The sequence below is a fragment of the Protobothrops mucrosquamatus genome, unplaced genomic scaffold (genome assembly GCF_001527695.2).
Source record: "Protobothrops mucrosquamatus isolate PMUCROS unplaced genomic scaffold, P.Mucros_1.0 scaffold32, whole genome shotgun sequence".
Taxonomy (NCBI): domain Eukaryota; kingdom Metazoa; phylum Chordata; class Lepidosauria; order Squamata; family Viperidae; genus Protobothrops; species Protobothrops mucrosquamatus.
Genome location: NW_015386416.1, coordinates 81,503 through 100,029, shown reverse-complemented (window position 1 = coordinate 100,029; position 18,527 = coordinate 81,503). Strand labels below are relative to the sequence as shown.

General features: G+C 37.3%; 1 protein-coding gene across 1 annotated transcript in view; it reads left to right on the top strand.

Moving 5' to 3' along the window:
• Window positions 1-18,527, top strand: part of ELMO1 (engulfment and cell motility 1) — a 201,599-nt gene that overhangs the window by 121,195 nt on the left and 61,877 nt on the right. Inside the window, exons 8-12 of the mRNA XM_015811166.1 lie at window positions 7,684-7,783; window positions 8,765-8,916; window positions 14,447-14,525; window positions 15,075-15,125; window positions 15,861-15,983. Of these exons, the coding sequence (XP_015666652.1) occupies window positions 7,684-7,783; window positions 8,765-8,916; window positions 14,447-14,525; window positions 15,075-15,125; window positions 15,861-15,983 (505 nt within the window). The remainder of the gene's footprint in view (window positions 1-7,683; window positions 7,784-8,764; window positions 8,917-14,446; window positions 14,526-15,074; window positions 15,126-15,860; window positions 15,984-18,527) is intronic.

Genomic DNA, 18,527 nt, shown 5'->3' with positions numbered 1-18,527 from the left:
ACTCCCCAACATGGAGAAATCGGCAGTCGTGTACAGGATTGACTGTAAGGACTGCCCCAGTAATTATGTTGGAGAGACCTCTAAGAGAGTAAAAACCAGGGTCCATGAACATAGGTTAGCAGTAAAAAGGGGTGAGCAGTATTCCCAAGTTTGGGCACATATGACAGAATCTGGCCATCGATTCGATTTTGACAAAGTATGCATCCTGGCTAGTGACAATACGAAAGGGGGCCGCCTGCTCAAGGAAGCGTGGCTCTCCGACAGAGACTCAATCAACCGGCACATCGACCTCTGCCCAGCACATTTGACGCTGAGGGCATGGAGTATGGGCAATCCCCCACCCCGTTGGAGGCAATCCGGCAGTACACCGAACGCATTAAAAAAGAAGACCACGGAGGACATACCCTCCCCCAATGACTTATGGACACCCAGGTGAGGTGTGGGCAATGATCAAGGGACCCCCCCACCCCGAGAGCGTGCACGCGCTCTCAAAAGATCAAAGGATCGGCGGGAGACGCAGGAGTGGCATCCTGCACACCAGGAGCTCCCACACACACACCCAAGACATCTAAAAAGGGTGACACCCCCAACGGGGAGACGGCACCTGGACTGGGTTGGCGGACCTCCTTGGCCGGGATTTCTGACTGCCACACGGATGACATTTGAGATAGCCCGGTTAAGGCTGGATTACTGAGATACGGAAAGATCGGAGATGACGAGAGGGGATGGTTTGGAGCGATGGTTACCCGGTCGTGTTCGAGAGAGGAGAGGATGGCCTTGCCGACCCACCCTGCGGCGACAGCACTACCACCCCGTCTTGCAGTGCCAGCCCAGCTGCGTCAACGGGAAACGTGGAACAGCTCCTGAGATGGCATACGGGCAAAGAGCACTAGAAATGGGGGGAGATAGTGAAAACCGGATGGGACAGCACTTATGGGGATCGTAGCCACGTGGATGGAGAGAAAGGGGTCGAGGACAGGAGACAGGGGAAAGCACTTGACACACAGCCCCAGAGGATGGATGACAGCAATGGGAACGTGGGTAGGATTTGTGAGGAGAAGGAGGGAGGGGGAGAACGCACTGCACCTAGACAACCTGAGTGGGTCAAGGGAGGAGATGACAGGAATACACAATTGAAGGATACGAGAGATACGGTCAATCAAAAAAGGGGGGAAATACCCCGCCCGACCCTAAACTTAGTGAAGGGAGGATGTGCGAGGTTACACACACAGACAAGAGATGCAGGAAAAGAGTAACCGCTATTGCAAGAGCCACAGCCGGAACACAGCTTATTCAATCAGGTCTGATGACAAGGCCCAAGAGCCGAATGCAGACCTTGATCAGCCTATAAAAGGACTCTCCTATTGACTAGCATTTTAAGCCATGACGATGTCGGCAGTTTGCCGACGAAAGCGTGGTCATTGTATTAAACTTTTGTAGTTTAAAATTTCCCTGGTGTTCACGTTTATTTACTTGTTTTGAATATGAATATACCCAGGGATCGTATTTTTAGTGTTATCACTGACATATGTGGTCCAGTAGACCACATACAAATTTTGTTATATATATGTATGTATGTATGTATGTATGTATGTATGTATGTATGTATGTATGTATATGTATACATATATATATATGTAGGTCTTTCGTTATTCGGGTTTTCTCCCGCGTAAAATTGGAAGTGTCTTGGCGACGTTTCGACGAAGTCCCATTTGTCATCTTCAGGCTGGTGTTTTCAGCTTCGTGCTTCTAGGAGCAGTGTGTGATAGCAGCTGTTTCTTCCTTTTAACTGCCAGTGGGGGTTTGAACTGATTAGGTGGGAGCTTGGCTGTGTTCTGATTGGGTGGAGGTGTGTTCTGATTGGTTAGGAGCTTGGCTGTGTTCTGATTGGATGGGGGTTGGCTGTGCTCTGATTGGATGGTGGTGTGTTCTTTTTGGGTGGGGGGCTTTGTTGTGCTCGGGTTAGTCTGAGTAGCAGGGGGATTTGAGATGGTGGGCTGCGTTTCTGCTGTTTGGCTTCGCGTTCGTGGTCGTGCCACCTCTTCATGGTGGGTGTCAGTTTGTTTCATGTATGGATTAGAGGGGTTTAAAGTGGCTAATGATGCAGCTGTGATGCAGCCAGACCTTCCCTTCCTGGATGTCCTAGTCTACAAGAAATCCAATGGCTCCCTAAAACACACCATCTACCAGAAGAAAACACACACAAACCGCTATCTGCACAAACCGAAAAATATCCACCATCCTAAGAAACCCCAAAGACAAAATTGAGTTAGAAAATCAAGGAGTATATGAAATCCCATGCACCGCCTGCCCCACCACATACATCGGACAAACCAACAGAAGAATAAATGCACGCATTGAAGAACACAAGAACTCAGTCAGAAAAGAGGAACCAACTTCTTCCCTGGTCCANAAAACGCCCACACAGCATGAATAAACGAGATGATACCTCCCGCCTACCAGCCATTTGGAAACCCGCCCTTATTGGCAAACGAGTCCCTAACACAAAGAATGACACCAGACCCACACTCACGAAAACCACACAGGATGTCACCACCACACATCCACGCAAAAAGCAAACCCAAACCCACACAGATGATGAGGCATGACCACAAACTAGAAGCCAGTCCACAGCTGCATCATTAGCCATTTTAAACCCCTCCAATCCATACATGAAGCAAACTAATACCCACCATAAAGATGTGGCACAACCACGAACGCAAAGCCAAACAATAGCAACGCAGTTCATCATCTCAAATCCCCCTGCAACTCAGACTAACCCGAGGACAACAAAGCCCCCACCCAAACAGAACACTCCCCCATCCAATCAAAGCACAGCCAACCCCCCCACCCAATCAGAGCACAGCCAAGCCCCTAACCAATCAGAACACACCTCCACCCAATCAGAACACAGCCAAGCTCCCACCCAATCAGTTCAAACCCCACTGGCAGTTAAAAGGAAGAAACAGCTGCGATCACACATTACTCCTAGAAGCACGAAGCTGAAAACACCAGCCTGAAGATGACGAATGGGACTTCGTCGAAACGTAGCCAAGACACTTCCAATTTTATGCGGGAGAAAACCCGAATAACCAAAGACAGACAGACAGACAGACAGACAGACATATAAAATGCAAAGAACAGAAATAAAAAATAATTACCTTCTTTTCAGTAATGTTAAATAAACTCATTGTTCTCCTTCTAAAATATTACAAAAATCCCTTCAGTTTTTTATTTATTTTCAGTCATCAAATACAAAAATAATCATGTCACTTTTTTCATTTTTAGCAAGTAAACAATTGTTTAGCAAATAAACAATTTTTTTAAGAAGGACCAAATATATGTTACACATTTTTTCCCAATACCTATCCAAAGCATTGGGAAGGAAAAAGATTTTGTGATCTTTGCAATAGAAATGAAACGTAACTGAACTTAATTCTAAACATATACAGTAGTGGCCAACTTTTTGGGAAAAGTGTACAGTAGAAATGCCACCTTTGGTTAAGTTTCCACCAATTTTTCTTCTAATTTCTTTATAACTGTAGCCTTGTTCACTTAATAATACTATTTTACATCGCTTTCTGGGCAACCAGTCAACTCTTTGCACCATTACTTTAATTTTATTACGTTTTACAAGCTCACTAGATGAAAGGAAAAAAAAACTCAACCAACTTGATAGCGATAACACACTGACAAATGTTCTCCTCTCAGCTTCAATACATGACATCAATAACTGAATCCTACTGTGATCTGATTGGCTCATTGCCAAAACAAGATGATACTTGATTGGTTCTGTAAACAATCATGCTCATTGGCTACAATCAGATGAAGGAAAGCTACCTGATATCAACCTAAGCAAGTTGTGTTTCCTTTTTCTGGCTATTTGGCTATAACTTTTCATAGAATACAGTAAAGGTAATTGAACAAACTTTATTGCATTACATTCTTGATTAAATTATCTTTCCATTGATATATAATTTTATGGTATTGCTCCCCCCAAAAGTGGTGTTATTAGCCATCCAACCTCAAAAATACACTTTTCCCAAAAGGTTTCCACAGTTTTGGCCACTACTGTATAGTATATTTAATTTAAAGTTTAAAATCAGTGACTTTAATGGCTTTTGCATAGAATATTTTGCATCTTTCTTAAACAAATAGCATCAAAACAATGGGTTTATTTCCACCTCCTTTCTAATTTCTATGAATACATAGTAATTCAATGAATCTTAACTTGCTCATAAAAAAAACTAGATTCTATGGGAATTGTGTAATATTTTTTACAACTGAACACGACAGTTTATTCAGCCAGTTGGTTGGAATGTTGTGCATAGACTAAAGAGTTTGTATTATGATCAGTTGTCTTTATTGCTAAGCTAATAGGCAATAAAATAGAACATAATATATGAACAAATTTGAATATTTAAAAATTTCCAGATATATTCATTCTGATGCATGAGGGCATTCTTGGGAAATTCCTAAGATGGCCTCACACTGAAGCAACAGAAAACCAGTTTTGAACTGCTGAGCCCTTGAATAGTACGCATAGTTGTCCAGAAGCAAGCTTCAAAACTTACTTCATTTAAATGCATATCATAATATAAACACCTTGTTCAATTTGATATATGTAATAAAGCTGCTCTGAGTTGAAGCTGGGTATCTTTATACGTCAGGATGCACACCTTTCCTGTGCAAAAAGTGAGATCCTTTATTCATCCCAACTTTCAGAAGAAAATATGGTGATATAACTTGAACGAAATTTTCCAATGTAAAAGATACAAGGTAATGGAAGAGCTTTAGGAACCATTTCAAATCAAATATCCCATACTGGACTTGAGAGCAAATCATTAAAGCTATAAGGTAGCTTCTTATAATTTTGGTAGGAAAAATCACAAGCAGAGCATTTCACTCATATCTTGTAGCAAATATTGGCATATAAATAGGCTTGGCCTAAGGCTGGCTTCTGCAGTGTTATGCCAATGGTAATGGTGGTTCAAGATTATTGGAGCACCTAATTGATCCTTTCTTGTTGGTAATTGGGTGACTATATTTCCCTGCTCTGTTAACCTCAAATTTGGAGATTTATATAAAGATGTTAAAAGGTGATAATTCTGGGATATCAGAGGTTCATTCCAGTTGATTTCCAAAATGCCTAGATATAACTGATAAAGACATATTTAATGAATCCTAAACTTAACTTGATGAAACAGCGAGCATGTATCTTTCTTACCTAATGAAAAAAATCTTATTTCCTGTTACATGATTTTTTTCTGATCTATTGATAACATTTTGAATATTGAAAAAAATATCCTAAATTCATATTTATCTAACCTGGATTGAAATATACTGTATAATTTGAATTTATATGTCATCTTATGCACATGTCATTAAAAGCAAATCCTACTGTGTTCTATAATGTTTATGCCTAAAGTTGCCTAAGCTTGGTTCACCAATAAATTCATATTCTTTGAAATATGACTTGAGATATTTCTTTGCCTCAGTATTTACAATGTTTTTTCTTCACTGACCCTCAATTTTTTCTGGTACTACAATGACATCTAGTGAGAGAAAAATGAAATGTTCTGATTTATTTAAGCCATTGCCAAACTATATTGGATACGAGAGAACTAAAATAATATTGGGAAAAAGTGTCAAGCTATCGCTATTATTTTCACCTGTCTTTTCTCTGTTGCCATAGCAACGATCCTGAAAAGATATGTCCTACATCACAGTTTCTTTGGGTTATCTTCCAGTGGCCTGATTGATTTCAAATCTGATATTTGACATGAAGTGTAATACTAGAATAGGTTTTGTTGACTTGCTGTGGTGTACAATCACTGGCAATCTTAGTTGCTGCTCCTATGAATTGATTCAATCTTTCTTGAAGCAGTTTACTTACTTATTTACTTACTTACAAATTTTATATACTGCCTAACTGCAAGAAGACTGCTGGAGGGTTTATAATATGGAATAGCAGTAAGGGACAGAACCACATCAGAAAATATTATCTTTTCTCCTCACCCCACCTACAAAGTTTACAATGCAAAAACTCCAAACAAAAGACCAGACAAGCCAATTCCTCTTAAAGGATATCATCTTGGAAGTAATTAGTTAAGTCGTAAACAGCTTTATAGGTAAAAGCCATCTCTTTTTATTGTTCTTTGATACTAATTGGAAGCCAGAGCAATGAGTGTAAAAATATTCATCCTCATGATTATGCTAATAGCTTCCATTCATTATTTGGACTGCAGGAAAGATCATCTTCATTCTTGTTCCTTTTTGCTTCCATGTTACATTTCTTCTAAAGAATGAGCCAGGAAAGAGAGAACTATTATACTATAAAAGGAGAAAAAAAAAACCTTAAAACCAAAGATGCTAAATCATTTTTTCATGTTGTACATGGGTTCAATTAAAGATATTTAAAGTTTCACAGTTTGAAAAGTGCCCTGAGTGCTATTGCATATGAAAAAATAGCACTGTTGCGCATTTTGAATAATCCTTTTTGAAAGATTTCAGTGTCTGATAAACACAATAACACAATTTTAGCATTTTGAATAACTAATATAACATAATATAAGTTACTATACAGATAGTGCATGGATTTTTTTCATTGGTCAGGATTACTTTTTCTTTTGGCAGTGGCTGATTAGTTTTTGAAGAGCAGGACAAGAGAGAAAGCAGTTTGTACAACAGAATTGTATTAATGCATACCTGTGTCCAAATTTAGACTACACTTGCTAAATAATGTTTTTAAGCTAATAATCTCAGAGTCAAATTAGTCCTCTTAACCATTTGCAGTAGAAATAATTGGTGGTGCTCAAACCAACATAGCAGGACATAATCTGCAATTGAAGCTTGGGTTATCACTTAATTATAATTGAGAGGTCATTTGTGCTCTCCTCTCACATGAGTTTCCACCTGTTTTCTACCAACTAGGTATTAAGAATTTTTACAACCCAGTGGTATCTAGGTACTCAACTGCTTTGAAACTCGTTGAATTTTGTACTCCATTCATTTTGATGTGAAAATTTTGTCCCAGTACTCATTTATTTGGTATTACTGTAAATGCATAAGCTAAAACCTGTCAGTGTCTCTGCCTTGTCACTCACTACATTATTCTTTATGGGATTTTTTGGGGTAATTTTTCATTGTTTTGGGTATTTATAATACTTTCCAGAACCAATTAACAATGAGCACTGAGTATACTGAGTATTATAATTAGGCATTTTATTTTATATTATTTAGAACCATAGTTTAAAAGTAGTTTTAAAAGTCTAGTTAAAAGTTAATGCGGAAGTCTAGTCTTGATTTAAGATTTATTCATAAATAAAGCTGGAAGGTAGATGAATTCATATGAGGTAAGGGATAGACTTCTGATTTATTTCAGGAACGGATGCTGGTTGCCCAAATATATACTGCTTTACCAAAACTTCTGTTTCATTTCTACCTTATATATGTCTTTTAATGGAGAAGAATAAATGTGTATATAGCCTTTTTCTATTTTCTTCCTGTTAGTAGAATGTTGATTTCCATATAACATTATTTTGATGTTTCTTTGCTCCACATCCTTCATTTTACTCTGCTTCTTCTATTCTGTGTAGTCTTGCTTTGTTGTTCCTTGCCCCAAAGCTTCTTATTTCTCTCTTGTGGCCTCTCCATTACTACAATGGCTTATGTGTCTTTCAGCTTTGGAGATATGTTATCGTATACATTGACAGCATTTGTTGAGCTGATGGATCATGGAATTGTATCTTGGGATACTTTCTCTGTGGCTTTCATAAAAAAGGTAAGTTTGTGTTTATTACTGATATCCAAATTGGTATGGGGATAGCCTCTTGTTATATTTCTGTTTGTCTCATTCACGTATATTCACATTGTGTTAAACTGTAGCTTGCTTAATCATCATCTAATGTATAAATCATAATTAGTTTGATTCATACAGCATGTAATGCTATGATTTATTACATCTAATATACTGTAACCAGATTCATGCAGCATGTTAAACTGAAACCAAACAGACTCTTACAACCTGATGTTGTTTGTGCACAAATCCTGTATCTAACTTCACAAGCAAAACAAATTCTGAATGATATTGGAACTGCACTGCACTGCACTGAAAGGAAACTTTTTCTCCATATGTGTTTGAAGAAACAGTGGAAACAGTGAAATCCTGGAATGTAATCATGGAAAGTATAAAAGACATACTTGATATAGTATTAATCTAGGGTTGACACAGATAATATATTCATGGGTACACAACTAAAACTTCAGACATAAGGTATGTTAAAAGATTTTGTCATAGGTAGATTTCCTTCACAATTTGAGATTATCTTCACAGGACTTCTCCCTTAAGTAAAATGAAGCAACTATTTTGAAAAATAGACTATGATGGGATTGTTTCCCTACCCAGTGCCCTTTTCAAGTTCTATTATAGTAGCTGTTTCATGACATCTAAGGTGCCCATGCAGGCAATTATCATAGTCATCTTACAGTGTGTTAACCCTGAGTATTCCTGCAGAGTTATTGCAGCATACCTGGCTATTTTCTATCTGGAAAACTGGAGGAAAAGAGTTATGAGGATGGCTGTTGCAGAGGAATAGTAGATACACCTCCCCTTGAAATCTTCATGAGTTGTGCCTGCAAACATGAATAATCTGCTATCACAGTTGGATAACTAGAACATTAATATTATGTTCAAATTCTGTTGATTGTGTTGGAGAATTTACTTTCACTCTGGATTTACAGAAAAATTGTGATTTATTCATAGATTGCAAGTTATGTGAGCAAGTTTCAAAATGATATTGCTATACTACAAAGATCATTAGCCATTTTAGAATCAATGGTACTGAATGGTCATGATCTGTATCAGAAAGTGGCACAAGAAATAACAATTGGGCAATTAATTCCACACCTACAAGGGTAAGTTTTCTGTGGTTTTGTTTTAATTTTCTTCTTGCTTTAGGCTGGAAATAACTTCAGATTAGAAATAAGTATAGGTACTAGTATAAAAACATATAAATTGTCTTAAAATTCTTCCAGGATCAAAGTTTAATAAAGATGTAGCTCCTCTCTTGATTTTTAAATGAAGGATGAGCAGTTAAGGTGTAAAGTGTTATGTTTTGTTTTTAACATGAAGAATTAAAAGCTGATGAAAAAAGATCATGTGGTTGATGGGAGGAAAAGTCTATCAGTTTTCTGCCTTAGACATTCCTCCTGCTGGTGTCTCCATACACTTTATTAAATTTAATCAGAATAAAGCTGGAAGGGATCTTGGAGGTTTTCTAGTCCAACCTCCTGTTCAACAGGAGACCCTATCATTTCAGACAGGTGGCTGTCCAATTTTTTCTTAAAAACCTTCAGTGATGAACCACCCACAACTTCTGAAGCAAGTTGTTCCATTGGTTAATTGTTCTCACTGTTAGGAAATTTCTCCTTAATTCCAGTTTGCTTCTCTCCTTGATTAGTTTACATCCATTGTTTCTAGTCTTGCCTTCTGGTGCTTTGGAAAAATGACCTTCTCTTCTTTGTGGCAGCCCTCAAATACCGGAATACTGCCATTATGTCACCCCTAGTCCTTCTTTTCTCTAAACTAGCTATACCCAATTCCTGCAACTGTTCTTCATATGTTTTTATCTCCACATCGTTAATCATTTTAGTTGCTCTTCTTTGCACTTTTTCCAAAGTTTCAATATATTTTTTGTAATGTGGTGACCAAAACTGGATGCAGTATTCTAGGTGTGGTCTTACTAAGGATTTATAAAACGTGTTTGGCTGCTGGTGCACACTGTTGGCTCACGTTTAACTAATCATTCACTAGCACTGCAAGGTCCCTCTCGCAGTTGACTGTTTTTGAGCCAGGTTTCGCCTAATCTGTACTTGTACCTTGGGTTTTTCCTGCCCAGGTGTAAAACTTGCTTTTCTCCACATTAAATTTCATGTTGTTGGATAGGGCCCATTGTTCAAGTTTGTCAAGATCTTTTTAGATCCTGAGCTTGTCTTCTGGGGTCTTTTAGATCCTGAGCTTGTCTTTTAGATCCTGAGCTTGTCTCCTGCCAGCTTAGTGTCATCTGCAAATTTGATGAATTCCCCTTCTGTTCCCTCATCTAAGTCCTTTATGAAGCTATTGAAGAGTGCTGAGCCTAAGACAGAACTTTGTGGTACCCCACTGCTTACTTCCCTCCATGTAGATGTAGTACCATTAAGGACTACTCATTGAGTACGTTTGTCAGCCAGTTACATATTCATCTGATGATGATGCTGTCTATCTCACATTTTTCTAGCTTACCAAGAAGTAGGTTGCAGTCTGCTGCTAATTTAGTCACTTTGTCAAAGAATGAAATAAGATTGGTTTGGCAGGATCTGTTTTTAACAAACCCATGCTGGCTTCTAATTATAACTTCATTTGTTTCTAATATATTCAGCATTCTTACTGTTTGTACAGCAAACTCAATTTTTAAAAGAGAGAAATTAAAAATGTAAATAAATAGTTTTAAGTCTATTAGAAATCAAAGTCAATGTTCAGGTCTTTTATAATCGAAGGTAGAGGTTTCTAACCATGGCCACTTTAAGACTTGTGGACTTCAACTACCAGAATTCCCCAGCAAACATGGCTGGCTGGGGAAATGTAGGAGTTAAAATCCATAAATCTTAAAGTGGCCAAGGTTGGACACCCCTAATCAAAGCTATATTATTCCCTCTCTGAACCTTTTGATTTAAAATTTATTTTAGATATTTATATAACATTAGGATGTAGTGGGAAAATCAGAATTTTATTACTTTAAAAAGAGCTTGTAATTTCATGAATTATTAGATGATGGTAATAATCAGATTATCAATCTGCAATAAGAAATTAAAAGTGTCTCACATCATATGCTTTAAAATGCTAAAATATATTAAAATCGTGATAAGAACAGATTTTCAGGTGCTGCTGCCACCAAGTACTCTTATCCAAAATTATGCTGCCCCCTCTTCAGGACTTCAAGAATAAACATTGAGAAATATATGTACTGAAGAAAATAGAGATGATAAAGGGGCTGAGAGATAAAAGTCTAACTCATACCAAGAATTATTGCAAAAGCTAATAGAAATCATGTTAAAGTTAGATTTTTTTCAATATCCATAATGATGGTATCAATGGCTGAGGATCCTCTGACAATGAAACTCAGGCAGGTAGTCCATATATACAAAACGCATAGCAGAAACCATGCTGTAAGAGACCTAATTTAAAAATTAAATGAAATTATGACATTCATGGATCATAAGATCTTTTCATGCATGTTTCTAGGAATAAGCAGAACTATTTGTTTGTTTGCTTGTTTGTTTATTTAACTTGTATGCCACCTATCTCATCAAGGGCCATTGTAGGCAGTTTATGGACATTGAATAAAATGCAGTGTAAAACATTAAATGTGTTAAATTTAAAAATTAAATTGAAATCAAACTAAGGATTGAGAGGGAAGAAACAAAGTGCACACAGGGAGAAGGTTGGGTGTTCTCTACTCCATCAACCACCTCCAATGTGCTACACTTATTTATTGAAAAAGAAAACGTTTAGCCCTTTTTACATTTTTTTCTTGGCAGGTCTTAAAAAAACAGCTTTTGAATTGTCTAGGAAGAAACATCTGGAAACATTCAGATCTTTTAAATTTCTATTCAGGTTTTTTCAGTTGTAATAAGGATAAAATTTGATAATTGAAAACTTCTAGTAGTTACATAGTGTTTAAAAAAGAAAACTTAGTCATTCATCCCCATCTTATAAAAAAGAGTTTCTAGTTGTCATCAGTGATGACACCTTTTTTACCTAAAATATTGCAGGCTGACTCATACTTACGATATTGACTTCCTAAAATATCTCATTAGAACTAATATTAACTGGTTATAAGAAAAAGGCTTGAAACAGTTTGGGGACATACCATGCACTGAACACAACAATCAATTTCCTGTTCAAGATACCTTGCTGATAGAGCATTCCCAGCAATGGACAGATTAGTATGATCTGGTAAGCAGAAGGAAAATATGAGGGATGTACTCTTAGGTATTTATTGATCTTTATTCAAAGATTATATGAAAATATCAACTTTCAGTATGATGAAACAAGATGGGCCTGTTGGCTAGTTCCATCTAAATTTCCCAAGGTTGATATAGTCATTAACTGAAATAAAGAAAACAATTGCCTAATGAATAAGAAAAGAGGGCACAAAGGATTATATATTTCCTCTTCTGATCAATAAATGTGTTAACTCAAAGTTGAAAGATTAATAAGCTCAGATTCCTCACAAAACATGACATACAATCATGCTGCGTCAACTCTCTGGAGCAGTCAAGATCAGGAAATCAAAATCATGAATACTAATACCACTTTCATTCTATGATTACACTAACAGATTTTGTAAGTCTGAAAATGCTTCTCTCCTCCACTACCTTTGGGAAGAAGAAGAAACTTAGGAGAGTAAATTCTGAGATGGTTCTCAAATTATATTTCTGGTTTAGGTTCGTTTATCAGATCATTGCCTAGGCTGTGGCTGTTCTTCCTATCGTTCATAGTTATTCTCATATCTCATTAGATCCTATTACTTCTATTTGCACATTGGTGCAGTGAAAATTTTGACCATCATAGTATGCCTGCAAAGGATGTTACACATTCATGCCACATCTTGTAAACAAGAAGTTTAGAAAGAAAGAAAGAAAGAAAGAAAGAAAGAAAGAAAGAAAGAAAGAAAGAAAGAAAGAAAGAAAGAAAGAAAGAAACTTTCTTTCTCAAATTGATCAAGCTGACTGCAGTGGAAAAATACAGCCCTGCAATTAATCAGAACAGCTACAATTCAAAAGCAAATAGGGAGCCAGTGCAGGGGGCATAGTATACACAGATGAACCCACTGGTAATTGCCAATGGTAACTTGGAATACTGCATTTTGCAGCATGTAAAGTTTCAGGTGATCCCTCTAGAGCAGTGCTTTTCAACCCGTGATACACATACCACTGTGGTACTTCTCACCTGGCAGGTGGTACACATACAACGGGTTGAAAAGCACTGTAAAAAAAAGTGTAAAAGTGTAGGGGGATGAGTTAAAATGACAGCAGCACCACAGATCTGTGGGAGAGTCAGCTGGAGCTGCAGTGTTGCTGCGGCTCTGCTGAGTGCCCAGGAGCACTGCATAGCTCCAGCTGATTAGTGCTTCCAGGAGCAGCGCACAGCCTGGGGGCGTGGAGTCAGCTAAAGCTGCATTGAAGAGAAAAGGAGGAGAAGGGGGGGGAGAGGAGAGGACATAAAAGGAGGAGGTTTTGGTGAGAAAGGAAGAGAAAAAAGAACGGGAAAAGAGAAGGGGATGGAGAGAGAAAGAAGAGGAGAGACTTCTTTGAGACAAGCAGAGGGAGAGAAGGGGATAGAACAGTGCAAAGATTAATCTCAGAGAAACAAGCACAAGTTTCCCATTAAAAGTGTGGTAAGTGGGTGTACAAACAGTCCTTAACGTACAACCACAATTGAGCTCAAAATTTATGTTGCTAAGTAAGAAATTTGTTAAATGAATTTTGTCCCATTTTATGATTTTTCTTGTCACATTTGTTAAGTGAATCACTGCAGTTGTTAAATTAATAACATGGTTGTGAATCTGGTTTCCCCATTGACTTTGCTTGTCAGAAGGTTGCAAAAGGGGATCACATGACCCTGAAATACTGCGATCATCATAAATATGGATCAGTTGCCAAGCATCCAAATGTAAATCATGTGACCCTGGGGTCATAAGTGTGAAAAATGGTCATAAGTCACTTTTTTTAGTGCTGTTGTATCTTTGAACAGTCACTAAGCGAACGGTTGTAAGTAAAAGGACTACCTGTACTTTATCACTTTTTTCCTTTGTTTTTTGGCCACAAAGTTTTTGACACCTAGCTATTCTCCAAAGAGAAGAAGGCAGGACGAGAAGCAATGGATGGAAACTAACCAAACTAACCAAAGAGAGAAGCAACCTAGAACTAAGGAGAAATTTCCTGACAGTTAGAACAATTAATCAGTGGAATAACCTGCCTCCAGAAGCTGTGAATGTTCCAATATTGGAAATTTTTAAGAAGAGACTGGACAGCCATTTGTCTGAAATGGTATAGGGTTTGCTGCCTGAGCAGGGGGTTGGACTAGATGACCTCTAGGATCCCTTCCAACTTTATTATTATTTTTATTATTATTATTATTATTATTATTATTATTATTATTATTATTATCATCATCATCATCATCATCATCATCATCATCATCATCATCATCATCATCATGCGACTGGTGGTACTCGAATATTGCCATATCCTAAAAGTGGTACAATCTGTGAAAAGGTTTAAAAGCCCTGGTCTAGAGCACATTGCAATAGTCTGAATAAGTGGCCATAAGAGCATGAGCTTTTGTAGCTCTAATTGAATATCATATACTATTCTTACTGTTTTGAAATTGTATTCAATGCAGGGCTGATCAAGAAATTCAAACGTATACCATTGCTGTGATAAATGCACTTTTCTTTAAAGCACCTGATGACAGGAGGCAGGTGAGCTATACGTTTTCCTAATTGATGTCAGTAAAGAATGAATTGCTATCATCCAATCACATCAATGAAAAAAATAACCAAATTGTTAGCTGCATGAATGAGATAATTGTAGCTTGATACGGGAAAATATAAAGTGAAGTTAAACTCTTTACCCTGAATAACAGATATATTTCATCTGTCAAGTATATACAGAATAGTTTGTTTTCTTTTGGACTGCCTTTTTTGTAAAAATTGTTGAAAATTTTACCCTTTCCTTAGGGTAAAAGACTCAGGGGAAAGACTCAAAAAGGGAACCTATTTCCTTTAAAACAAAGTAAGAAGTTATACATCATTGACATACTATATTTTTTAGGAAATAAAATGACTGGCAGTACAGCTAAAGAGCCAGATGAAGTATATAACCTACAAAATATATGGATATCTTTGCCTTTATTGACAAATGAGTTTTCCTAATTTCCTAGTCATATATTCAATAAGTGTACATCATAAATTTGCAAATCTATATTGCAAGATTATACAGTGTTCTTAAACATTATTTTTTTAAATCAGGAAATGGCAAATATTTTAGCACAGAAACAACTTCGGGGAATCATTTTACAAGTAAGTATTTTAACTTTTTTGATTTTTCTAAATTACATGGTACCTTTGTAACACATGCATAATATTCTGATCTTTCAGAACCATAACTGAATTAATTCATATTTCTCTGTTTAGCAGCACTGATAATATTGTAGCTTTGTGATCCTATCCAAATCTAGCTCACTAACATTATGTTTTGCTCTTTCAGTTACTTGGTAATTTCTTTTTATTATCTATTCAAGCAGGATAACTGGAGTTTTATTGAGTTTAAGCAGGATTTATGTATGATACAGTGAGTCACAAATTAAATAGACCTGTGCTACAAAGGGAGAGAGTGAAAAATAAAAAGAAGAGGGAAATGTTAAAGGACCAGATAAAAAACAGAGTTTATTAACAAACTAAATGCCATAAGAACTGTGTTGGTCTTCACATAACAAAAGTTTATCATGAATATTTATTCTTCATTTTGAAAGCATATTTTTAATTGGACACACTTTTCACAGATTATTTTGTAGGAACAAAGAGAAATTTACAACTTTCATCTTATATTTATAGATAGGTACAGTGAAATTACATTAATAGCAAAATATTTAACAATCCAAATTTTGTTGTATTTCATCATATCAGCCTGATTGCATCGTTAATATTTATGTTGTTTTTTTGTTTCCACAGTCAATAAAGCTGGATAGAATGTTGCTGATAAAATACATTAAATGAAATCACTCTTGATTCTTTTGCTCTTGTTTTTATTTTCAGTATGTTATTAGAGCTCAAAGGGCCATTAATAATGAAATGGCACATCAACTTTATGTTTTGCAAGTACTCACCTTTAACTTACTAGAAGATAGAATGATGACAAAAATGGACCCTCAAGATCAGGTAAACAAACTGTCTTGCTATGCTGCAAAGTGAACAGTCTTTGGGAATTTGTGGCTGTCCTATCATCCTTGGAGCAGAATTGTTAACAATTGTGGCTTTTCTTTTACATGTTTATGTTGAAGGCTTTTGTCAGGACTATTGAAAATGGTGTTCTTTAAGCTGATGAGACTAAAACTGTTGATTTTCAGCTATTTTGTAAGCAAGAAACTGATGTCGTAAACAAGCAGTAAAATGGTTCTTGATTCAAAAAGATGTGGAAAAGAGTTCCAGTCTTAATTGATCATGAATCAGATTGTCAATTCTTTATTGTAGATTCAGAATCAAGTTGTGCCTAGATGGACCAGCTTGCCAAATGATGAACCATTTAGTAAGGACCAGACTTTATCAGTATTTTTGGTAGTACTCTTGGCTCAAGATACTGCAATTGTTGCTGCTCCGGCAAAACTTTCCAATGCCAAACGTCCTTTTGATAACTGACAAATATGATGAGAATCTTGGCAGTCTTATTTTCTTCCTTGCTTAGTGTGAATTACAAATCTATCTAACACTGAACTTTCCTGCAGACTGTGTAGGATTTATAGTTCATCAAAAGATTGAGGGAAGCTACAAAATGGGTCATCTGTGCTAATTCTATCTTCTGAGGATTAAATTCAATGTACTAGTCAAATAGGTTGTTATCGTTTGCAAGATCTTTCACTTACAATAGTGTAAAACCTCTATACAATAGTATTTGGGTGAATTTAATTATTAATTGACCATGTGGGCTGGAATTGAAGAGAATTAATTGATCGATCTCCTTCATGGATTACTGCCTTGTCATGGCGAAGGGGTTTGTGTAACTCAATCAAGCTATGAGCTATGCCGTACAGGGCCACCCAAGACGGACAGGCCATAGTAGAGAGTTCTGACAAAATGTGATCCTGGAGAAGGAAATGGCAACCCACTCCAGTATCTCTGCCACGAAAACCCCATGGACAGTACCAAAAGGCAAAAAGATATGATGCTGGAAGATGAGCCCCTCAGGTCAGAAAGTGTCCAATATGCTACTGGGGAAGAGCAGAGGGCTAGTACTAGTAGCGCCAGAAAGAGTGAAGCGACTGGGCCAAAGTCGAAAGGACACTCAGCCATGGATGCATCTGGTGGTGAAAGGAAAGTCTGATGCTGTAAAGATCTTTTCTCCATAGGAACCTGGAATGTAAGATCCATGAATCAAGGCAAATTGGATGTGGTCAAACAAGAGATGATAAGACTGAACATCGACATCTTAGGAATCAGCGAACTAAAATGGACAGGAATGGATGAATTTAATTCAGAGGACCATCAGCTATACTACTGCGGGCAAGAATCCCTCAGAAGAAATGGAGTAGCCTTCATAGTCAATAAAAGGAAAATCAATACTAGGATACAATCCCCAAAACGAAAGAATGATCTCAATGCGAATACAAGGCAAACCATTCAATATCACAGTAGTACAGGTTTGTGCCCCAGCCACTGGTGCTGAACAGGATGAAATTGACCAATTCTGTGAAGCCCTACAGCACCTTATAGAATCAACACCAAAAAATGATGTCCTTATCATCATGGGGGATTGGAATGCTAAAGTAGGAAGCCAAAAGATAACTGGAATAACAGGAAAGTTTGACCTTGGAGTACAAAATGAAGCAGGCACAGGCTGATAGAATTTTGTCAAGAGAATACGATGGTCATAGCAAACACTCTTTTCCAACAACCCAAGAGATGGCTCTACACATGGACATCACCAGACGGTCAACACAGAAATCAGATTGACCATGTGCTCTGCAGCCAAAGATGGAGAAGCTCTATACAGTCAGTAAAAACAAGACCAGGAGCTGACTGTGGCTCAGATCATGAGTTTCTCATTGCAAAATTTAGGCTTAAATTGAAGAAAGTAGGGAAAAATACTAGGCCACTCAGATATGAACTAAATCACATCCCTGATGAATATACAGTAGAGATGACAAATAGATTTAAGGAATTAGATCTGATAGACAGAGTGCCTGAAGAACTATGGACGGAGGTTCACAACATTGTACAAGAGGTAGCAACTAAAACCATCCCAAAGAAAAAGAAATGCAAGAAAGCAAAATGGCTGTCTGAGGAAGCTTTGCAAATAGCTGAGGAAAGAAGGAAAGCGAAAGGCAAAGGAGAAAGAGAAAGATACACCCAATTGAATTCAGAATTCCATAGAATAGCTAGAAGAGATAAGAATGCCTCTTAAATGAACAGTGCAAAGAAATAGAAGAAAAAAATAGAATAGGGAGAACTAGAGATCTCTTCAAGAATGGAGATATGAAGGGAACGTTTCATGCAAAGGTGGGCATGATAAAGGACCAAAATGGCAGGGACCTAACAGAGACAAAAGAGATTAAGAAGAGATGGCAAAATTACACAGAAGAACTGTACAAGAACGAGCTTAGCATCCCTGATAACCACTATGGGGTGCTCGAGCCAGACATCCTAGAAATGGGAAGTGAAATGGGCCTTAGGGAATCTGAGCAACAACAAAGCTAGTGAAGGTGACAG